Genomic DNA, 19,927 nt, shown 5'->3' on the forward strand with positions numbered 1-19,927 from the left:
CACCCCCCAAGAGAGGGTCCCCACAAAGGGACTGAATGGACCCAGGGCAAGCTGTAAGCTACCCTGACCTTGAAAGGGGACAAACTAAGAAGCATAAAATAAAGGCCCGTTGATCATCGATTTGCTCGAGCGGGCCCAGTAACGTCTCCATTGGAGACTTTGTTGTTACTGTGTCTGGCATATCGAATACTCTCGGTAGCTTGCCGGGCTCTCCGAAAGGGGCGGAGGAATCGAACTCGGGTCGGCCATATTGGCTGCGTGCAAGGCAAATGCCCTACCCGCTGTGCTATCGCTCCAATTAAGAGCATAGTCATGGAACAAACCATGTCATGACCCAAAAGGAAATAACTGAATAAGGACCCTGCTGTCAGAAAACACTAACCTGGCCTGAGGACTATGGTCTTGAATAATAGCGTGATGTCCCCAGGAAGAGCCAATCTTTTTTTTTTTTTGTAGGAGTACTGCTATTTATTCAGTCACTGATTCGCTGATTGAATTGTGCATGAACTCCACCTTACTTTTTTCCCCATTTTTTATAATTTTATTTATTGAATCACCATGAGAGCAGTTACAAAGCTTTTGGGTCTAAGTCTCAGTCATACAATGAAACACCCATACCTTCACCAGTGCCCATTCTCCACCACCAAAAATCCCAGTATACTCCCATCCCACACCCTCCCCCTGCCTGTGGGGCAGATGATTTCCACATTACTCTCTCTCTACTTTGATCACATTCACTATTTCGACACCAGACCCACCATTATTTGAGATTTTACCCCAACACTCAGATCTGCTGAAAAGGCGACAATAGACAATTTGTGTTCTATTGCTGGTTATGAATAACATATGATGTCGCGTGGCTGCAGTAAGGCCATGTGGTTTTGAAATTCCAAAATTTTAACACTTAAATCTGGAGGGATTTCTGCCAAAAGCCACTGGGTTTAGAGATCTGCTCTTGAGTCTCTGGAATCATGGCCGTTGAGCAGCTTGATGAGGAGCCAGAGAGGCCGTTCGTGGGCGATGACTTGGGGTCTCATTGGGGTGGGGAGGACAGGCCCGGCTCCCCCCACCATCCCGTGAGACCCAACAAGTTTCGTCACTGCAGGCCCAAACCTGACTGTCCAATGGCCTCTGGAGGATGACAGCCACCAAGTCGCCAAGAGGGAGCAGGCGGAGGGACAACACCCTTTCCTCCCTGGGATGGTCTGGCGACAGTAACCTACTGCGGGGTCCAGACACATTTCTGCCAAAAGCCGCTGGGTTTCGAGATTTGTTTCTGAGTCTCTGGGATCAAGGCCGTTGAGCAGCTTGATGAGGAGCCAGAGAGGCCGTTCATGGGCGATGACTTGGGGTCTTGTTGTGGTGGGGAGGACAGGCCTGGCTGCCCCCCCCCCATCCCGTGAGGCCCAACAAGTTTTATCACTGTGGGCCCAAGCCTGACTGTCCAATGGCCTCTGGAGGATGACAGCCACCAAGTTGCCAAGAGGGAGCAGGCGGAGGGACAACACCCTTTCCTCCCTGGGGTGGCCCAGTGACAGTAACGTACTGTGGAATCCGGATGCATTTCTGCCAAAAGCCACTGGGTTTTGAGATTTGTTTCTGAGTCTCTGGGATCATGGTCATTAAGCAGTTTGATCTGGAGCAAGAGAGGCCATTCATAGGTGATGACTTGGGGTCTCGTTGGGGTGGGGAGGACAAGCCCGGCTCTACCCCCTTCCCGCGAGGCCCTGTGTGTCTCGTCACTGGAGGCCCAAATGTGACTATCCAGTGGCCTCAGACAGATGGCGGCCACTGGGCCGCCAGGGGGAACAGGTCAAGGCACAAAACCTATTCCCACCTGGGTTGGCCCAGCACCGGTAGCCTACTGCAGAGACCAGACGCATTTCTACCTAAAGCCACTGGGTTCTGAGATTCGTTTCTGAGTCTCTGGGATCATGTCCATTAAGCGGTTCAATCAGGCACCAAAGAGGGCTTGTCTCCAATTATATAGCTGAGCCGGAGGTGGTTTGTGGGTGTGTTTCCCACATACCTAACTTTTGGCCGTTTACTTTCTTGGTAAACTTTGCCCCAAGTTTTTGGGTTATGGCTAAAAACACAGCAGCAATTTTGGGGTATCTGGAAGTCTGAAGGCGCCATGAGGCTGCTGATGCACTCGCCTCACAGAGAGCCAATCTTTAAGCTTAATATATCTCTTACTGTGTTCATAAAAATGACATTGCTAGAAATATTATAAGAAGAACAGATGACTGGTTAAAGAAATTTTGGTACATCTACACAATGGAGTACTATGTAGCTGTTAGAAAAGATGAAGTCATGAATTTTACATACAAGTGGTACCACATGGAAAGTATCATGCTAAGCGAAATGAGTCAGAAAGAGAGGGATAGACATGAAAATATTGCATTCATCTGGGGGACATAAAGTAACAAAATAGGAGATTAATACCCAAGAATAGCTGAGATCAGTACCAGGAGGATTACTCCATGGCTTAGAGGCCAGCTGGGCATTCTAGGGGTAAAAGCAGCTCAGATAGAGAAGGAAGCACCAAATAAAGGGTGTTTGGAGGATCCTCCCAGGAGGGGAGTTACATGTTGAAAGTAGACTATGGACAGAACATGATTGCCACTCAATGCCTCTTTTGCAGACCACAACACCCAAAAACAGAGAGATAACAAAAGGGAATGCCCTGCCACAGAGGCAGGGTGGGATTGGGGGATGGGTGTGGGAGGGATACTGGGATCCGTGGTGGTGGAAAATGGGCACTGGTGGAGGAATGGGTACTTGATCATTGTATAATCGAAACTCAAGCACAAAAATTTGTAAATCTACAACTGTACCTCATGGTGTTTCACAAAAACAAACGAACAAAAAAAAGATACATACTTTTAGTAAAAAGGTTAATGATCAGAAATCTTTATTTACAAATAGGTATCAGACTTCACTAGTAAGAATTCCAGGAAGATCCTAAAGACTTTCTTATCTGTGTCATTCCAGAAAAGCCTCTAGTCAAGGACCTATGAAGTTGCTAATAAATTTGCTTAAACTTACAAGAAGGGAAAAATGTGGGACACCTTAAAATACAAGCTTCTCTAGTCTTCCTCATTTTTGCATTCACTGGGAAAAATTGAATAAACAACTTTTCAAGTTAAACTGTAAAAAAATGTGAATTTACTATGATTGATTAAATGAATTACTAGCTGAGGAGAGGATGAAGCAATATACCCTAGATGGAATCCTGCCCTTGAGTGGATCTCCTAATAATCTAGAGTGCTGAACCCTCAGATGAAATTTTGTCCTTGAGTTAATCTCCTGAAGGAGTGGCTTTCCATCTGTTTGTTGTTATGATAATGTTCATCTCACCTTTGTGTATCCCCACCCTTCATGATTTCTGTATAACTATGCTACAAGGTAAGTAAGAGGGGACTAGAAAGTTAATGACTAGGAGGAGGATGAGAACTGAGACTTTGGGAAAAAGAGACTTTGAGACTTTGCAAAAAGAAGAGGACTAAATAATCACAATGACTGGAAGTAGAGGACTATGAGACTGCGACAATATGAGGAAAAAGACATAATGAGGGAGAGGACTATGGAGTCTACAAGGAGACTAGAATGATGGAACTATGATGACTAGAACTACGAACAACTATGACTATGATTGCATCGTAAGGGGAGAGATCATACTATGCTGGGAAGGAGAGAGAAATAAACCGTCTATGGACCAGCCTGGGGTCCAGGTCAAGTTTCTCCATTCCCCTATTTCTTTGTCCATCTGTCTCCAGTCTGGGGAGACTGTCTTGGCCACTGATTGCTTTAGTCACCCACGTGCCCATGCCTTTCTTTTGAAACTCACGTAGGAGAAAGACATTTTCCACCACTCTCCAAGTATCCCTGACTGGGTCTGAAAATTAAACCTATAAGGACAGATTTCCAGGTGAAGACCCAAAGAAAAAGTTAGCCAAGCAAAAAAATATATATATATTAGGACCCAGGAGACGGCTCAAAGATACAGCACCTGCCTACGTGCAAGTCCCTGAGTTCAATTCCAGGCACCACAGAGACCCATCCAGTCTGCCGGATGCATGCTGGTGAGTTGATGCCATGGCTGTTGCACATACATGAGGATAGGCAGTTGTGCAGAAAGCTGGGCGTGCTAGAAGAGCCTGTGTGGAGTTCTCCCAGGCTCACTGACTTCAGAGATAAAGGTGTCTTCCTCCTGCATAGAGGTCAGGCACCTCTCCCATGGGGCCTTTCTCACCTGTGCTCAGAGAGACTGCTGAGGTGGGTGGTTGGGAAGTACAGTTATTTTCATCTTTCCGTTGTTTTCTCAGACTTCTTTAGCTGAAAATCTTGAATAAGCCAAGGTGCCATATATGGGGTAGAACATCCTAAACCCCATCCCCAGTATTCTAATGAAAGTTCAGGGACATGCAAATTTGAATTTCTCATCCTGTTTTAAAGTACAAAACAGAGTCCACTTGTATTATTATTTTCCAACCATTTAAAGATGTCCAAACAGAGCCAGGGAGATCATTCTAAGGATGAAGCACATGCTTTACTTACACACATTCCTGATTCCTATCCCTGACACTGCTTGTCCTCACACCAACACCACCAGATCTATCCCTGGTTGTCCCCAGAACCACAGGTTCTGAGCAAGATTGTGTCAATGGGCCAAAACCAGACTGTCCCCTCCACACTACAGGATGAATATTACAGAGACTAACTCACTGGGCTCCCAAGTACCACTTGTCAGGCCCCTTTAAAAAATGTAGAAACTGTGACCGAAGAGATAGTACAGTGGCATTTGTCTTGCGTTTGACTGAACTGGGTTCAATCCCTGGCATCCCATATGGTCTCCCTGAGCATCAGCAGGAGTCATTCCTGAGTCCAGAGACAGGAGTTACCCCTGAACATCACTGGGGTTGCCTAAAACAAACAAAAACGTAGAAACATTTCTTTTATGAAGATTGTACAAAAGAGGTTTACAGCTGGATTTGTTCCCCTGAGCAGTTTGTTTAGAATATTGTATGGTAACTACACTCCCATGAGTTCCTGCACAGTGGCCACTTGCAGAGGAGACCACACAAAACATGCTACTTGCAGCTTTTCTCTCAAGGTCTGATTAGACATTTCCATTGGATATATAGGATGAGTATCTTCCTATTACCAGAATTATCAGAAGAAATTTCCCACTGAAATAGCCTTAAGTTAATTGCCCATTATATGGACATCCAAGGACTGTGTTGATTGGGGAAACACAGCAGGAACTCAAAACATGTCCAACTCCCAAGGATTCCCAGCTGCAAAATTAGGAGCAGTTGGTTTACCGACACTCAAGTGTGACCATATCTGGCCCCCTGTAGTCTGTTCAAAGGGATACTGTCCATTTATGAGTCAACACAGAGAAAAGTAATTGGATATTGAACAAAGGAGACATTAATCAGTGAGTTCAAGCCCCACCACTATACATTCCCTTGCTTCCCCAACTAGAATACCAGGCATGGCCCTGGAGACCTCCTAAGCACTGTTGGGCTGGCCCTGGTGATCCTGGGCACTTTACACACCAGGACCCCCAGAGCCACAGCCACACCCCCAGAGATCAGAATTGAACTGTTCTGCCTAGCTAGCTGAATATCATAGAATTATCTCTGTCCCCTTTACCAATTGTGTTTGCAAAAGCCCTTTCAAAATGTTAAGTAGAAACCAGGCTATACCTTCCTTAAGTAACCTAGCTATATCTTATTTGGTGAAGGAAAGCCTGAGAAGGTATGATTACTCTTTTAAGATATCTTAAATCAGGAAGGAAAAAAAGGAGAAAGGGAAGGAAGGACGAAAGGAAGGAAGGACGGAAGGAAGGAAGGAAGGAAGGAAGGAAGGAAGGAAGGAAGGAAGGAAGGAAGGAAGGAAGGAGAGAGGGAGGGACAGGGGAGAGAGGGAGGAAAAGAGAAAAGGGAGGGCAGGGAAAGTTATAGGGGAGAGTAGGGAAGGAGAGAAGTGAGGAGAGAGTAAGGGAAAGAGGAGGGAAGGGGAGGAGAGAGGAGAGACCCAATTCTACAAATAAAAGTTAGAATGAGGTGGATTTTGGATGTCAGTGGGTCAGTCACATACCCTGGATTCTTTCCCTTTATATTATTTGTAGTTGTTTCCATCTTTTTCTTTTCTTTATCCAGTAAAGAAACCAGCCCTAGGTATCTGATAACAGGGGCATCTTTGGGGGCTGGAGCAATAACACAGAGGGTAGGGCATTTGCCTTGCACACGGCCAACCCGGGTTCGATTCCCAGCATCCCATATGGTCCCCTGAGCACCACCAGGAGTAATTCCTGAGTGCAGAACCAGGAGCAACCCCTGTGCATCGCCAGAGGTGACCCAAAAAGTAAAAAAAAAAATTTCATCCTGGCTCTGCGCTCAGGGATCACAGGGCTCAGGGGCCTATATGAAGTGCCAGCGTTTGAACCGAGGTTGGCTGAGTGCAGAGCTAGCACCCTCCGCAGTCCTACCAGTCCAGCCCCTGTTTTAGGTGTCGAGTCCTTGATCTAAATGCCACATTTTCTGTTCTTGCACTTTCTAAACCTGTGTCTAAAATGAGTCTTTCCGCCTCCTCCCTTTGGTTAGGGATGCCCATTAGAGCCTGGTTAATTCAGCATCCCCGAGCTCCTGGCAACTCTTCCACAACCCTGCTGCCAAATCCGTTTTAGTGACTCAGCAGGAACTTGTCATGAACAACATTCTTGTGGAAAGTAAAACTCAAGCAGCCTTGGAAAGCACAGCGCCCGCGCCCCGTGTACCGGCGAATCTTTGCCAGCGCTCAACAGTCTCCTGGCGGGTCGGTGGTCTCCTCCTTGCCCGTCACCACCCTCCCTTTAAAGCACTAACAAGCTCAACTCTCACGGGGAGCTTCAAAAAGTGTCTGTAGTAAGAAGCGGCCCGTTCTTGTTATTCAAAAGACAATCTGCCTCCAGATCTTGTGTTTGTTTATATTGTGTATGAACCAGTTGATAGAGAAAGGAGAAGGAGGCAGATGGAATCCCAAGTAGCAGCTTTAGTATTATTGGTAAAACCTGGGTCAGAGAATAGGCCTTGAAACATGCGTCTTGACAATACAACTTTCCAGAACTGAGCGGCTCCCTCCAGCCTTCCCCTCTGAACCGCCTATGAAACAGAAAACCCTAGAATATTTGCAGAGACATAGCCTCCCTTAATAGGCAGAACTGGGAGCCGGAGAGATAAATACAGCAGGGAAAATGTTTGCCTTGCACGCTGCCCACCCAGTTTTCATCCTGGGCATCCCATATGGTAATTCCTGAGTACCACCAGGGGTAATTCCTGAGCACAGAGCCCAGGAGTAACCCCTGTGCATTGCCAGGGGTGGCCCCCAAACAACAACAAAATATGTATAAATGGGAGAATGGAGACAGCAAGTCAGAATGCAACACCAAGCAGAGAGAGAATGAGCTAAAGCAGAGTGAGCAGCAGCTATTCCGGTGCCCCCTGCCCCACCCCGAGTCTGCCCACTCAGAGATTGCCTCCGCTCTAATTCGTTAGAATGATAGTTGGGGAGGGACAGACATGGCACTCGTTTTTAAGAAGTGGCCAATCAGAGCCACTTCTTAAAAGGGTAGATATAGGTCTGACTAGAAAATGCATCTTAGCTAAGATTATTGATTCAGGAAAATAGCATAAAGTGAGTGATGTTTGTTTGAGAACATGAGACGTTTGTTGGGTACTTTAGGAATATCTAGAGCTGTGTTATCAGTATTGTGTTATTTTTTTTTTAAGTCTCACTACTAAGATTTCATAAGACACATCCACGATTTGTATACCAATTAAGCAGATGTTTGGTACAGAAGGGGAAAAGAAAGGAAGGGGGAAGGCGGTTTGATTTCTTTGTGGAAAAGGGCAGGAACTAGGTTGAAATAATAAAAACTAGCCAAGTGTTAAAAAGGAATCCTATGGGAGGACAGACAAGTGATATAAGAAATTAGACATTAAGAAAAAACAGTCTATGGATGAGTTCCTGGTAGAGGTTCTGGTTTTCACCAAGTTTCTAGAGTAGTTCATATAGAGACAAAAGGACTTGCAAAAAAAAAAAGAAAAAAGAAAAAAGGACTTGAAAATTTTGAAGTATTTATTATCTGGATCCTTCTAGAAAAAAATTAGCTGGGCTGGGGAAAAAGTATTTGTCTTGCACACTGCTGACCCCGGTTGGTCCCCTGAGCACAACCAGGCATGGCCAAAAACAAAACAAAAATGTGCTACCTCTAGTTCTAGATAATAAAAGAGGAAGAGCTGCAGAAAATGATAGCACCAATGAGGCCACCTGAAATCTAAACACAGCCCCCAGGAAATCAAGAGAAAGAGCTTTCCAGGAGTATGTGAAAATTCAAGGACACAGTGGCTATGCAGGGGGTGACACTTGGGGGAAACTGACCGGGAAATAAATGTTAAAACAACAAAAAAATATTCAGTTGGAAGGAGACAACTTTTTATGTCTTCCCGAAAGGTGCACTGATACAGAAAAACTGCCGTGGGGAGCTCAGTGAGAAATACCTGGGGGTTATTCTGAAGTGTGAGTGGTGGCCTGTTGGATCATTCATGTGTACCCTTCGGGAGGGAGGCAGGGCTTACATACAAGGAGTGAACTAAGATTGGTGGATATATAAGTAGGACTGTCACTGTAAACGAAACAGTGGCAATTAGGGCCAGAATGCTAGTACCGTGGGTAGGGTGTTTATCTTGCACATGGCCAACCTGGGTTTGATCCTCAGCATCTCATATGTTCCCACCAACACCACCAGGAGTAATTACTGAGTGCAGAGCCAGGAGTAAACCCTAATCATAGACAGATGTGACCCAAAAAGCATAAAAAAAGAGAGCGAGAGAGTGAGAGCGAGAGAGAGAGAGACAGAGAGACAGAGAGAGAGACAGAGAAAGAAAGAAAGAAAGAAAGAAAGAAAGAAAGAAAGAAAGAAAGAAAGAAAGAAAGAAATGGTGACAGTTATATTCATGGTAGACCTAAGGGAATCCACCAGGTGCCTAATAGGACCTTGAGGAAAGGATCCTGAAGCTGATAGCATAGCCTGGGCCACCCTCAGGAAATCTATTCCTCTCTCCCTTCCTTTCTTCCTTCTTCAATGAATTAAATCTGTAACACCGGTTGGTTGCTGGAAAGTATCTAATTACAAGATACAGATCCATAGGAAGTCCCAGAATAAAACTGTGCTGGAGATGTTTCAGATCATGGATGTGGCAGTGTAGAATTGTAGTGAGATAAAGGTGTTTTTGCGTTAAGGTCATAATAGCACCTGCCAAGTGCTTGCTTTGAACAGAGAGGTTTGCATCCAGAGGCTACTGTCAGTAACAGTAGCCAGTTATGGCAAAGCAGCCTAAAAGATTTGAGATTCTAATTCAACCATACAGGCAAATTTCTACTAATTTTGTGATTTGGGTCCACATTCCCGAATTTTCTTCAATTTTACATTGTTTGTCTCTAAAACTGGGATAAGCGACTCTCATTCCAGTTTTCAGCAGGCAAAATGAAATTTAAAGCCACCCCCGTGATGCCTGACAATTCTTTCTGAATTATCACCAGATTGTTACAGAGCTAGTAAAAATCTCAATTTGAAACTCAGATATGCAAGACATGTCAGAATCACTTCCTATCTCCAAATCAATTCTGTATAAATTCTCAGCGGCATGCAGCCTACTGTCTGGCAGAATGCTGAAGCACAGTGGTTCTGAGAGCCTCACCTCAGCCCTCTGCCTGGCACAGAGGACCCTTGGAAGATGATCATTCCTTGTCAATTGCATGGTTGTCCTAGTTACGGCCAAGAGAGCCTTTCTTCTTGCCACACTGTCCTACAAAACATCGTACCCAGGTGAGGCCTGAAGACTGTGATGGAATTAAGAGTCTGGGTTGCAGGCCCAGCTTCCGTCCGAGCCTCACTCAGACTTCCTTGAGCACTAGCAGCAAGCAGGGAACAGGTGCTCCTGGGGAGGACTCACTCTAGCCTGTGCTTGGGGACAAACCAATTGGTGCCTGGCATTGAACTTTGGTTTCCCCCATGCACTCAATTCCTTTCATCTGTCTTCCTTGCCCAACTTTTGACTTCTTACGTCCTGCAAAAGTGACTTTCAGGCAGTCCACACCAAGAAACTACACGAGGTTTAGCTTTTCTTGCTTTTGGAAAGTCTAGGAAAACAAATGACTTCATCTGCTTGTGCTTTCCAAAGAGCAAAAATGCCCAAGCCAAGTGAAAATGTACACAACTTTACTCCAGGTCAGAAGAAAAACAGAGATAAAATCAAAGTAATACACATTAAAGAAACCTGACATTTGTACAATAATAGGAGTAATAATAATTATTATAAATTTTTTGTTGTTAACTATTCCTCACACCCTGCACTTTCCTGTGATTGCATGATTCCTGGTAATTTCGCTTATTTATGCCACTGTGACTGCCTAGCTTCATCCTCCATCTCCCCATATCAGTCACACTGAAAGTATAGAAAAGAAGAAAATGACTCATTCCAAAATAATCTGCTATATTTACTCAAAGTATTTAAAATATGAGATGGCACATTGGATCATCATCTTTAATTCAAAAAATAATTTTTCATACATGACACTGAGTACATTGTCCTAATTATCCAGATAAAATAGAAATGATTACTTTGTCTTTCTGTCAACCTATGATATATCAAGATAGGAACATCTGGTTACAGATTTTTGAGAACATAAAAATGGACACAAATGTGGGTATAAAAGGGCAATTGAATGTTTCTATCTTTGTGGGGGTTCTTGTGTAGTTGTATTGAGAAACCAGTTGGTAAATCTTTTCATTCTCAAGTGAAAAGGTCCACATTTGCACATTTGTTTGGTTAGTTGATAGCTTAATTCTAAAAGTATTTTAAAACTTTTAAATTTCTAAATGTACTCTATACATTTTTCATGAAATTAATATTCCAAATAAAGGTATAATAATTTTCAGAACACAAAATCCCAAAGAGAGATAGAAAGATTGAACAAATTTTAAATAGATTATATATATGTATGTATATGTATGTATTCAGTAGTTAATTTCCATAATTCTTTATTCTTCAATACACAATAACACAATAACAACTATGGCACATATACTCCAATTTAAGAAACAAGAAACAAGTATCTATTTTTAACTCTATTTCTCAACCAAGGGACAGCCAAATGGAAAAGCTGGTGTGTGTGTGTGGTGTGTGTGTGTGTGTGTCTGTGTGTGTGTGTGTGTGTGTGTGTGAGAGAGAGAGAGAGAGAGAGAGAGAGAGAGAGAGAGAGAAAGAACTCTTCCGTGTTTTCATGCCTTCTCTGAGCTGCTACCTTCCAACTGTATGAACCTGTTCACCAAATACAAAACTCTTCTAATCCATTCATTTAAGGATTTTGATTCTTTTTACTAGTTGTTGTTGTTTTTAAGTACAAGTTTCTGACCGCCCCCTTTCTTTTCTTTTGTTCTTTTGTTTTTGCTGACTGTTGTGGGGCTCAACAGGGGTCACACGTCTGGTTATGATACTCACATGACTGTGGTGCTTGCATGGGAAGAATGTGTATAGAATATTTGGTGTTCAAGTCAGACATAACATACATATATACATATATAAAATGAATGAAAGACTGCATTAAATATAGTGATGATAGTTTGCTATATCACCAATTGGTAGTCTGAATTCTTTTTATAATTTTTAGAATTAACTTATATTACTTTTAAATGAAAATAAGTAAACAAAATCTTTCTTTATGAGAACAAAGAATGTACATAGAGGGAAACTAGCATTGTTCCTTTAAAGTGGTATCATTGAGGTCCTTCTCACAATTCTGCACACACACACACACACACACACACACACACGTGCACATGTACACTTTTCCCCAGGAACATTTCAGAAACAGTATCAGAATGAAGGCCCAGTGATCTGGAAGAGTGTGGCATTTCTATGTAAATGACTATGTAAATGACAATCAAATACAGGCTTAGAATATCAATCTAGGGTAAGTGAAATGAATTTGTTAACTTTCACTGATACCTACATTGTTAAATTATTATTACTCTTTTTAAGAACGTACCTCTCATGAACAAAGTTCTGATAAAGAAAAAACTCCAAACCAAGGATTCAGCTTGGTGGAAGCCATCTTTAAAGTGTTGTACCACTGCAATTTCTCTCCACAAACATTTGGAAATGTTTTTGTGAGCTACATAGAAGAAGAACAATTGTGGGAGTCTTTATGCAAAATTCCAGGTACAAAAAATTCACTGCTTGCAAATAAAGTACTTTATAGAGTCTTAGATATGTCTTTAAATATGGTTCCTAGAGCTTTATTTGAGTCAGTTTCAAATAAATTAGAGGCTCAACTGGTATACATTTTAGTATATAGACTTCTCTTGAAAACCATTAAGTATTTGTTCCTGTTCAAATTTAGTAAACTTGGGACAAACGGAGGGGAGGTCAAGGGAGATATTATGTAATGCCAATGGAAAAAATTAGTATGACGTGGTCACTTAAAAACAGATTTAATATTTGTCAGATTATGTTTTGATCATTTAGTAAGATTTGATAAAATAGTTTTGTGGTACTTGGATGTATTTTTTCAAAAAAGATGGTCAAACTACTAGTCAAGTATTTTTTTAAAAAAAAAGTACAGTTCTATATGGAGGGTGTCGCAAGGACCACTAAGGGTCCCAGGACCATTCCCTGCAACACTTGGCATACAGGACCAGATGACTCCGTATGAGAACTTGAAGATGCAATGTGCCTAGGCCCTGCAGAGCTGGGGACCCCCAAGGTCTCACTGGAGATGCTCCAGCTCTACTTTCTATAACTTTAAAACAATTATTAAGAAGTTGAATTTCTGAACAATGTGAAAATAACACCAGATTGTGCTATCTATAGTATGCTTATGTTATTTTTATTTTTAAATTCTTTTTCATTTATTTAACTAAAGAACTGTGATTTACAAAGCTATTGATGGTTGTGTTTTAGGCACGTAACGTTTCAACACCAGTCTCACCAACAGTGTCAACTTTCCTCCACCCGTGTTCCCAGATTCCCTCCCCATCCCAACCTTCACCCTATCCCTCCTGTCAACTTGACAAGCACATTATCTTATTTTTAAAGTTTCAGAGTGCCTGGGATCTCCGGCATCTGAGCCGGAGGTTATCCGCTGCTTGAGATTGGCACTGACTGATGCTGTCAAGAGTATTGTTCAGGACATCATCTCGGTGATGGACTCTGGGAGGAACTGTGAAAGAAATATAAACAAGCACCATATTCCTGAGCACGTGCATGAGAGCATTCCAAAAGAATGGAATTATACTCCTAAAGAAACCAAAAGAAAAGACTCAAGCAAAGGTATGTTTGTTTTTAAGAAATATCTCTGGGGACTGGAGCAATAGGAGAGTGGGAAGGGTACTTGCCTTACCTGCAGCCAATCTGCAGGTGTGTGTGTGTGTGTGTGTGTGTGTGTGAGAGAGAGAGAGAGAGAGAGAGAGAGAGAGAGAGAGACATCCTTGGCATCCCATATGCTCCCTATACACTGCCAGCGGGATCCCTGAGTGCAGAACCAGGAGTGAGGCCAGAGCACCACTGGGTGTGACCTAGAAACCAACATAGATAGAGATATATAAATATATTCAACTTTGAAGAATCTAATAAAATATGAGCTCAAGTAAAATTGTAAACATTATAAGAATCATAAATTATATTAGCCGAATTTTCACCACATATATTTTAGACCTGTAATTTTCTTTCATAGAAGACTTTTAATCAAATAAACTATAAATGAAATGACTTCAGTAGTCTGACCCCATGTCCCAGGAACTAAGGTATCAAATGTGAGTGAGGTGTATGCCCCACATCCCTGGCAAACTGATCACCCTTTTGGCTTAATTACCTATTTGAAATTTTCTCAGATATTTTGTTTCCTGTTAGTATTCATTTATTAGTTACGTGCCTTGATTAATTTCCTTCAGATCTATTGAGTAATCTAAAATTCATACTCTCAAGAAAATTGTTCTGATATTCAGTTTAATTATTCTTTCCTTGAAGTTTCCCCCCCCCCTGCAATTACCAATTATTACTCTCTTTTCTCTTGTGAACACATCAACATGTGTAGTTTTTAGGTCAAAAATAGCACCCCTTGGTAACTACACTTACTTTCCTGACAGAGTATTTCCCCTTTATTCCTATTGCTCTAAACTCAAGTGCTTTGTTCAAATTCAGAATTTAGCATCTAATTAGTGCAATAAGAATAATTTGTTATTTACATTATTCACTTATTTTATACACTAAGTTCCTTCTTTTCAAATGCTTTCTTCTGCTTAGATGTTTCTACTTTCTAAGAATTTCATGATTCCTTTGAACGTATATTAACACATCTGCCTTCGTGAATCTTCTTTGGGATTTTTGAAGTAGAACAGTTTCCTTCTTATTTATCCTTAAAGAGGAATGTTTTTTCACTAATTATAAGGAAAACTTTAATGAGAAAATACTACAGGGAACCCACTAAAGTCAGTTGAAGGAACTAGCCTTTCTTTCATTCTTCTCCATGGAGTTCCTAAATAATGTGGCTCTTATCCACCGACCTTATGCTACATACTCAAATCAATTATCTATCTGTGACCTTTCATAGTAATGCTTTAATTCTGTCCAAGCCCTATTAAACTGCCTTTGATTCTAGTAAAGTCATTTAATTGAAATGGGAAAATGTCAGCTTTTCATGACTAAAGTTCCTCCTGTCTGAGTTGTTGCCATCGCTCTTCATTTTAGCTTTCGGATATTTCAGAAATTTTCTGTAATTCAGGAGCATGGTCTATAGTTAACATAGCATGTTATGTGAATGGCACTATTTGGCTGGTGGCTTTCAAGTCATGAACAAATTTGCTTTCAAAAATATTTGGGTGCTGGAGTGATAGTACAGCAGGTAAGATGCTTGCCTTACACATGACTGACCAGGGTTTAATCCCCAGCATCTCCTATGTCCTCTGAGCACCATCAGGACAAAGTCCTGAGTGCTGAACCAGGTATAACTACTGAGCATTGCCAGGTGTGGACTTCCTCCAACCCCCACCAAAAAAAAAAAAAAAGTTGGAAGTCCTTCGAAAACATTTCAAAACATTTGGTCTTTGGTTCCAAAAAAATACTTACTTAAAAAAAAATACCATTTCTTTAAAAGATACCATTTCTTACTTAAAAAAAAAAAGATACCATTTCCTTACTAAATAATCTTCTTCACATGCTCATAACTAAGAGTAGATGTACAGGGCCGGGAAGAGGACAGGGCACCAAGGTTAAGGCACATGACTGGGCGTGGCCCCTGGGGCCCCTCAGCACTGCCTGGGTGGCCTGGGTAATCGCCAGTACTGTCAGCTCAAGCAGCACTTCACCGTTGGATTCCTGCATTCAGTTGCTATTGTGGTTGATCAACAAATGCTTTCAGAGAAAATTGAACTAATTATTTTTACTGAAAATATGAATATTTAAGTGGATATTATACATACATATATACACATATAAAGATATGGCTTAAATAGATGTCAACATAGTCAATGAGTGACATTTTTCATTTAAGGGAGCACTTTCAGTGGTGCTCAGGGGACAATTGCCAGCTCAGTGCTTGATCCTCACTCCTAGCAGTGAGGATCAAACCAGGCCTCTGGCATGCAAAGAATGAGTTCTAGTTCTTTGAGCTACCTTCCTGACCCTGAGTGACATTCTTAAAAGATCATTCCCTGGTGTCTTGTTAATTTCATCACAGTCAGACCTCAGTGCTTACTCGGATGGATTTATTGCTTTGCCATCAGCTTAAAGGTTCTGATTGGAATTTGCTTTAAGCTTTAAAGAAGTATTTGGGAATTTTCGTAGTTGAAGTCCTCACATTTTATTTAATACCAGAAGAAATGCAGTTGTGAGAAGAATTGGTAATCTTTACCTAATACCTACTTAGATTGTTAAATGTTTACTCAGTCTCTGCAGTTAAATCATCTGTAAGATTAGAGTACAATCTTTTGAGTCAAAGACCAAAGAGTAAATAAAAAAAACCTATGCTACAAACATGTAAAGCATTAGAAAAAACTTTAGAACACACAGAATGATCACAAAGGAGCATTAGATTTTATATTATCTATATTTTAGTTTATCTAAACATATTCATTAGGAAAAAAAAAATTCAGCTAAGAATATGCGTGTGTGTGTGTGTGTGTGTGTGTGTGTGTGTGTATGCATGCATGTGTCCTGAACAAGTATTTTGGGCCTTACTTCCATATGTAAAGTAAATGCTTCATCACTGAACTTATCCCTAGTCAAAAACAATAAAAAATATTTTTTTTTGAGCAGGGTGTGTGCGGGGCTCAGGCAATCAAGAATCATTGTGATTCTTGACCAGGTGGGCTGTCAGTACAATTCAAGGCCTGAGAATAAAGTGCGCTCCAACCCTGAGGGACCATGATTACATGGGCCATCCTTTGGCTGCCCACGAACTTCCAGCGCTATACTTGGTGGTGGTTGGGATACCATGTTGTTCTGAGGAACTACTGGGGTGTCTGCAAGCTTTATTCCCTGAACTATCTCTTTGGTCCCTAAGTAATCATTTTAAACTAAGGACTGAACTAGGTGCTTTTACCTTTATTATTTTAACACAAGACATTTTTTGGGGGGTGCAGGACAGGGACTTGGGGATACACCCAGCAGTTCACTGTGACTCCATGCTCCTGGGCTGAGAGTAGGCTGTATGCAAGTCAAGTACTTTCCTCTGTGCATTCACTGTCTCTGGCTCTAATACAATAGTCTTACAATGTAATTCAATTATATCTTGGATACATTTATTACAAAACTTACAAAACCATTCCAGTTAATTTTGAAGATGGTTCTTAAATTATGATGAATTTCTGAAGAATCCATAGACTAGAGACAGATTTTCTGGGAGCTCTGTGTTGTTTCTGAGCAGAATGATTTCTTTTTCTTTTTGTTTGTTTTTATAGCTTTATTGAATATATTTGACATACAATGAAAATACATCAAAATACATTAAAACATTTTTATTAAAGAGCCATGATTTATAAAGCTACTGGTAGTTGCATTTTAGGCATGCAATCATTCAACACCAGTCCCTCCACCAGTGTTCCCACATGATTCCCTCCCCATTCCAACCCTACTCTACCCTGCCTGTCAACTTGACGGGCACATTACAAAGTTCCAGTGTTTGCTGCTTTGATCTCATGTTTTCAGTTCTGTTGAGTCTGTGTTTTGGGTATATGGCTATAAACCTCACCCACTGGTAAAACTGAAGCCTCAATGCCTGTTAATCCATTACTTCTTCTCTTCTTCCCCCCCCCCTCGATCTTTTTCCTTCTCTGTCTGTCTCCTCTCTAAACACTGGCGTCAAGGATAATCTAAGCTTCCCCCTTTCACTACAGTACATTTTCTTACCTAGTAGCTCATCCTTCACAGATCAGTGAGATCATTCTGTGTTTGTTTTTTTCTTCTGACTTACTTCACTCAGCATGATATCCTCCAGTTCCAACCACGTTGCAGGAAATTGCATGATTTCATCATCCCTTGCAGCTAAATAGTATTCCATTGTGTATATATACCAGATATTCATAATCCATTCATCTGTCATTTGACACCTAGGTTGGTTCCATATCTTTGCTATTGCACTGCCTGCAGCAATGAATAATCATGTGCAAATGTCCTTTTGAAAGAGTGTTGTTATGTCCTGGGATAGAGGCCCAAAAGTGGGATTTCTGGATCATATGGCAGTTCAATTCTAAGTTTACTGAGAACTCTCTGTACTGTTCGCCACAGAGGTTGTACTAGGCAGCATTCCCACCAGCTTAAGGAGTATAGGCAGTAAATCTTCTTTAAATGTTTGATAGAACTCACCAGTGAACCCATCTGGACTGGGACTTTTGTTCTTGGGGAGATTCTTAAGTACTGTTTCAATTTTCTTCCTATAATTGGCCTATTCAGGCTTTCTGCTTCTCCTTCATTGGGAGATGACATGACTCTTAGAATATGTCCATTTCTTCTAGGTTCTCCAGTTTAAGAGCATAAAACTTTATAATAGCCGCTAATCATATTTTGAATTTCTGATGGATCTGTTGTAATTTCTACCCTTTCATCTCTGATCCAATATAGATTTTCTCTTTTTTTCCCCCTCTGTATCTAGCTGGAGGTTTATCTATCTTGTTTATTTTTTTCAAAGAACCAGCTCCTGGTCTCATTGATTCTTTGAATTGCTTTCTTGGATTCTATGTTATTAATTTCTTCTCTAGTTTTTATTATTTCTCTCCTGTTACTTTTTAGATCTGTTTGTTGTTCCTTTTCCTGACTTTTGAAATATGTACTCAGGTGTTTTTTATATTGTGCTTTTTCTTCTTTCTTAATGTAAGCCTGCATTGCTATGAATGTACCCCATGGTACAGCTTTTGCTGTATCTATTGATTCTAGTAGCTTGTACCTTCAATATTACTAGTTTCAAGGTATCTTTTTAAATTTTCCTTGATTTACTCTTTGATTCAATTATTTAGCAGTGTTTCTGCTCAGCTTCTAGTTGTGAGGGTTGGCTTGAATATGTTGGTGGTCATTATCATTGCATGGAGTAACTAGGGTCAGAGATGAGGGAACAGAAGGATTTATAAATATGGTTTTGGGTTTGGGATGAAGAACTGACAAAAACATTTCAACAAGAGGGAAGGGAGGAAAGTAGGGAAGGAGGGAGGGATAGAGAGAGAGGGAGGAAGGAGACAAAACCAGTTTCATATGAAATGAATTTTAGTTATATTGCGTTAATGGTGAATAAACATACCTAATTAGGAGCTCAAGTTGTTGAATTGCCACCATAGAGAAAGACCAAGAATAAAGATTTTGTAATAATCGGGAACAGTGGTTTCCAGAGTCAGTAATACCACCTTCTGAAGGGAGGATTCTGGAATGAGGTGGGGGAAATAGTAGGCAAGGGTGCATTGGAGCACTCTTTTCTTCACTTAAAGATGGTAGTTTTTAGGGTGGCACTGAGTGATTTTTCTTTTTCTGAAGAAAGGCAGTAGGTTAAATAACCTACTTATGAACCTAAGATTTACAGTGTTGCTTCTTATATATCAAAGGTAACGTAACTAAATGTGTAGGGTAGCACAAAATTTGGCGGCAATAAAATGTTCTGAATACACCATGGGTGAAAATTAATTTAAATCAACTCCCACAAGTTTCTAGCAACGTTCACCCCTGTTGCATTAATTGGGAAAAAGTGGTTTTCAGTTAGAAAACATTAAAAGCCCTGGTGTAGAACAACGGTGTTCAACTAGGGAAGATTTTGTTCATGGGGACATTTAGCAATACTTGTAAACATTTTTGTTGTCCCAGCTGAAAGGGCTGTTCCTGGTATTCACTTAATCACTTAACTTCCCGTTAGTCGTCGATTTGCTCGAGCAGGCGCCAGTAACGTCTCCATTTGTCCCTGTCGCGTGCTAGTGTAGCCCAGTGGCATCTGTTCGCTCTGGGATCATGAAGAGCCTCAAACCGATCGTTCATGATCTTCACGAAGAAGTCTGACCATCTGGTAGGTGGGCGGCCACGTGGTCTTTTGACATCCCGTGGAATCCAGTCAGTAACAGCTCTAGTCCAGCGGTCGTCTTTAAATCTCATTACGTGACCAGCCCATCTGATTTTTGACACCTTGGCAAATGAGACAGCGTCCCTGGTTCTCATTCACCTGTTCCTGGTATTAGCCACAATATTCATCCTCAAGGTTCATCCTCATCAGGCTAAACAAAGTCAGCACCTCACCACACAAAAATGTATCCTGCCCAAGATGTCAGTAGTGGCAAAGTTGAGAAACCCTGCAGAGAAAACAAAGATCAATAAGTCATTTAGAGAATTAGCACCTATTAAGGGAGAAT

At 41.4% G+C, this 19,927-nt stretch overlaps 1 protein-coding gene across 1 annotated transcript in view; it reads left to right on the forward strand.

Annotated features, from left to right (window-relative positions):
• Nucleotides 1-19,927, forward strand: part of KIAA0825 (KIAA0825 ortholog) — a 441,165-nt gene that overhangs the window by 201,208 nt on the left and 220,030 nt on the right. The window contains exons 15-16 of the mRNA XM_056112442.1: nucleotides 12,093-12,272; nucleotides 13,149-13,382. Of these exons, the coding sequence (XP_055968417.1) occupies nucleotides 12,093-12,272; nucleotides 13,149-13,382 (414 nt within the window). The remainder of the gene's footprint in view (nucleotides 1-12,092; nucleotides 12,273-13,148; nucleotides 13,383-19,927) is intronic.

This window comes from Sorex fumeus, unplaced genomic scaffold, assembly GCF_029834395.1.
Source record: "Sorex fumeus unplaced genomic scaffold, SorFum_2.1 ptg000018l, whole genome shotgun sequence".
Taxonomy (NCBI): domain Eukaryota; kingdom Metazoa; phylum Chordata; class Mammalia; order Eulipotyphla; family Soricidae; genus Sorex; species Sorex fumeus.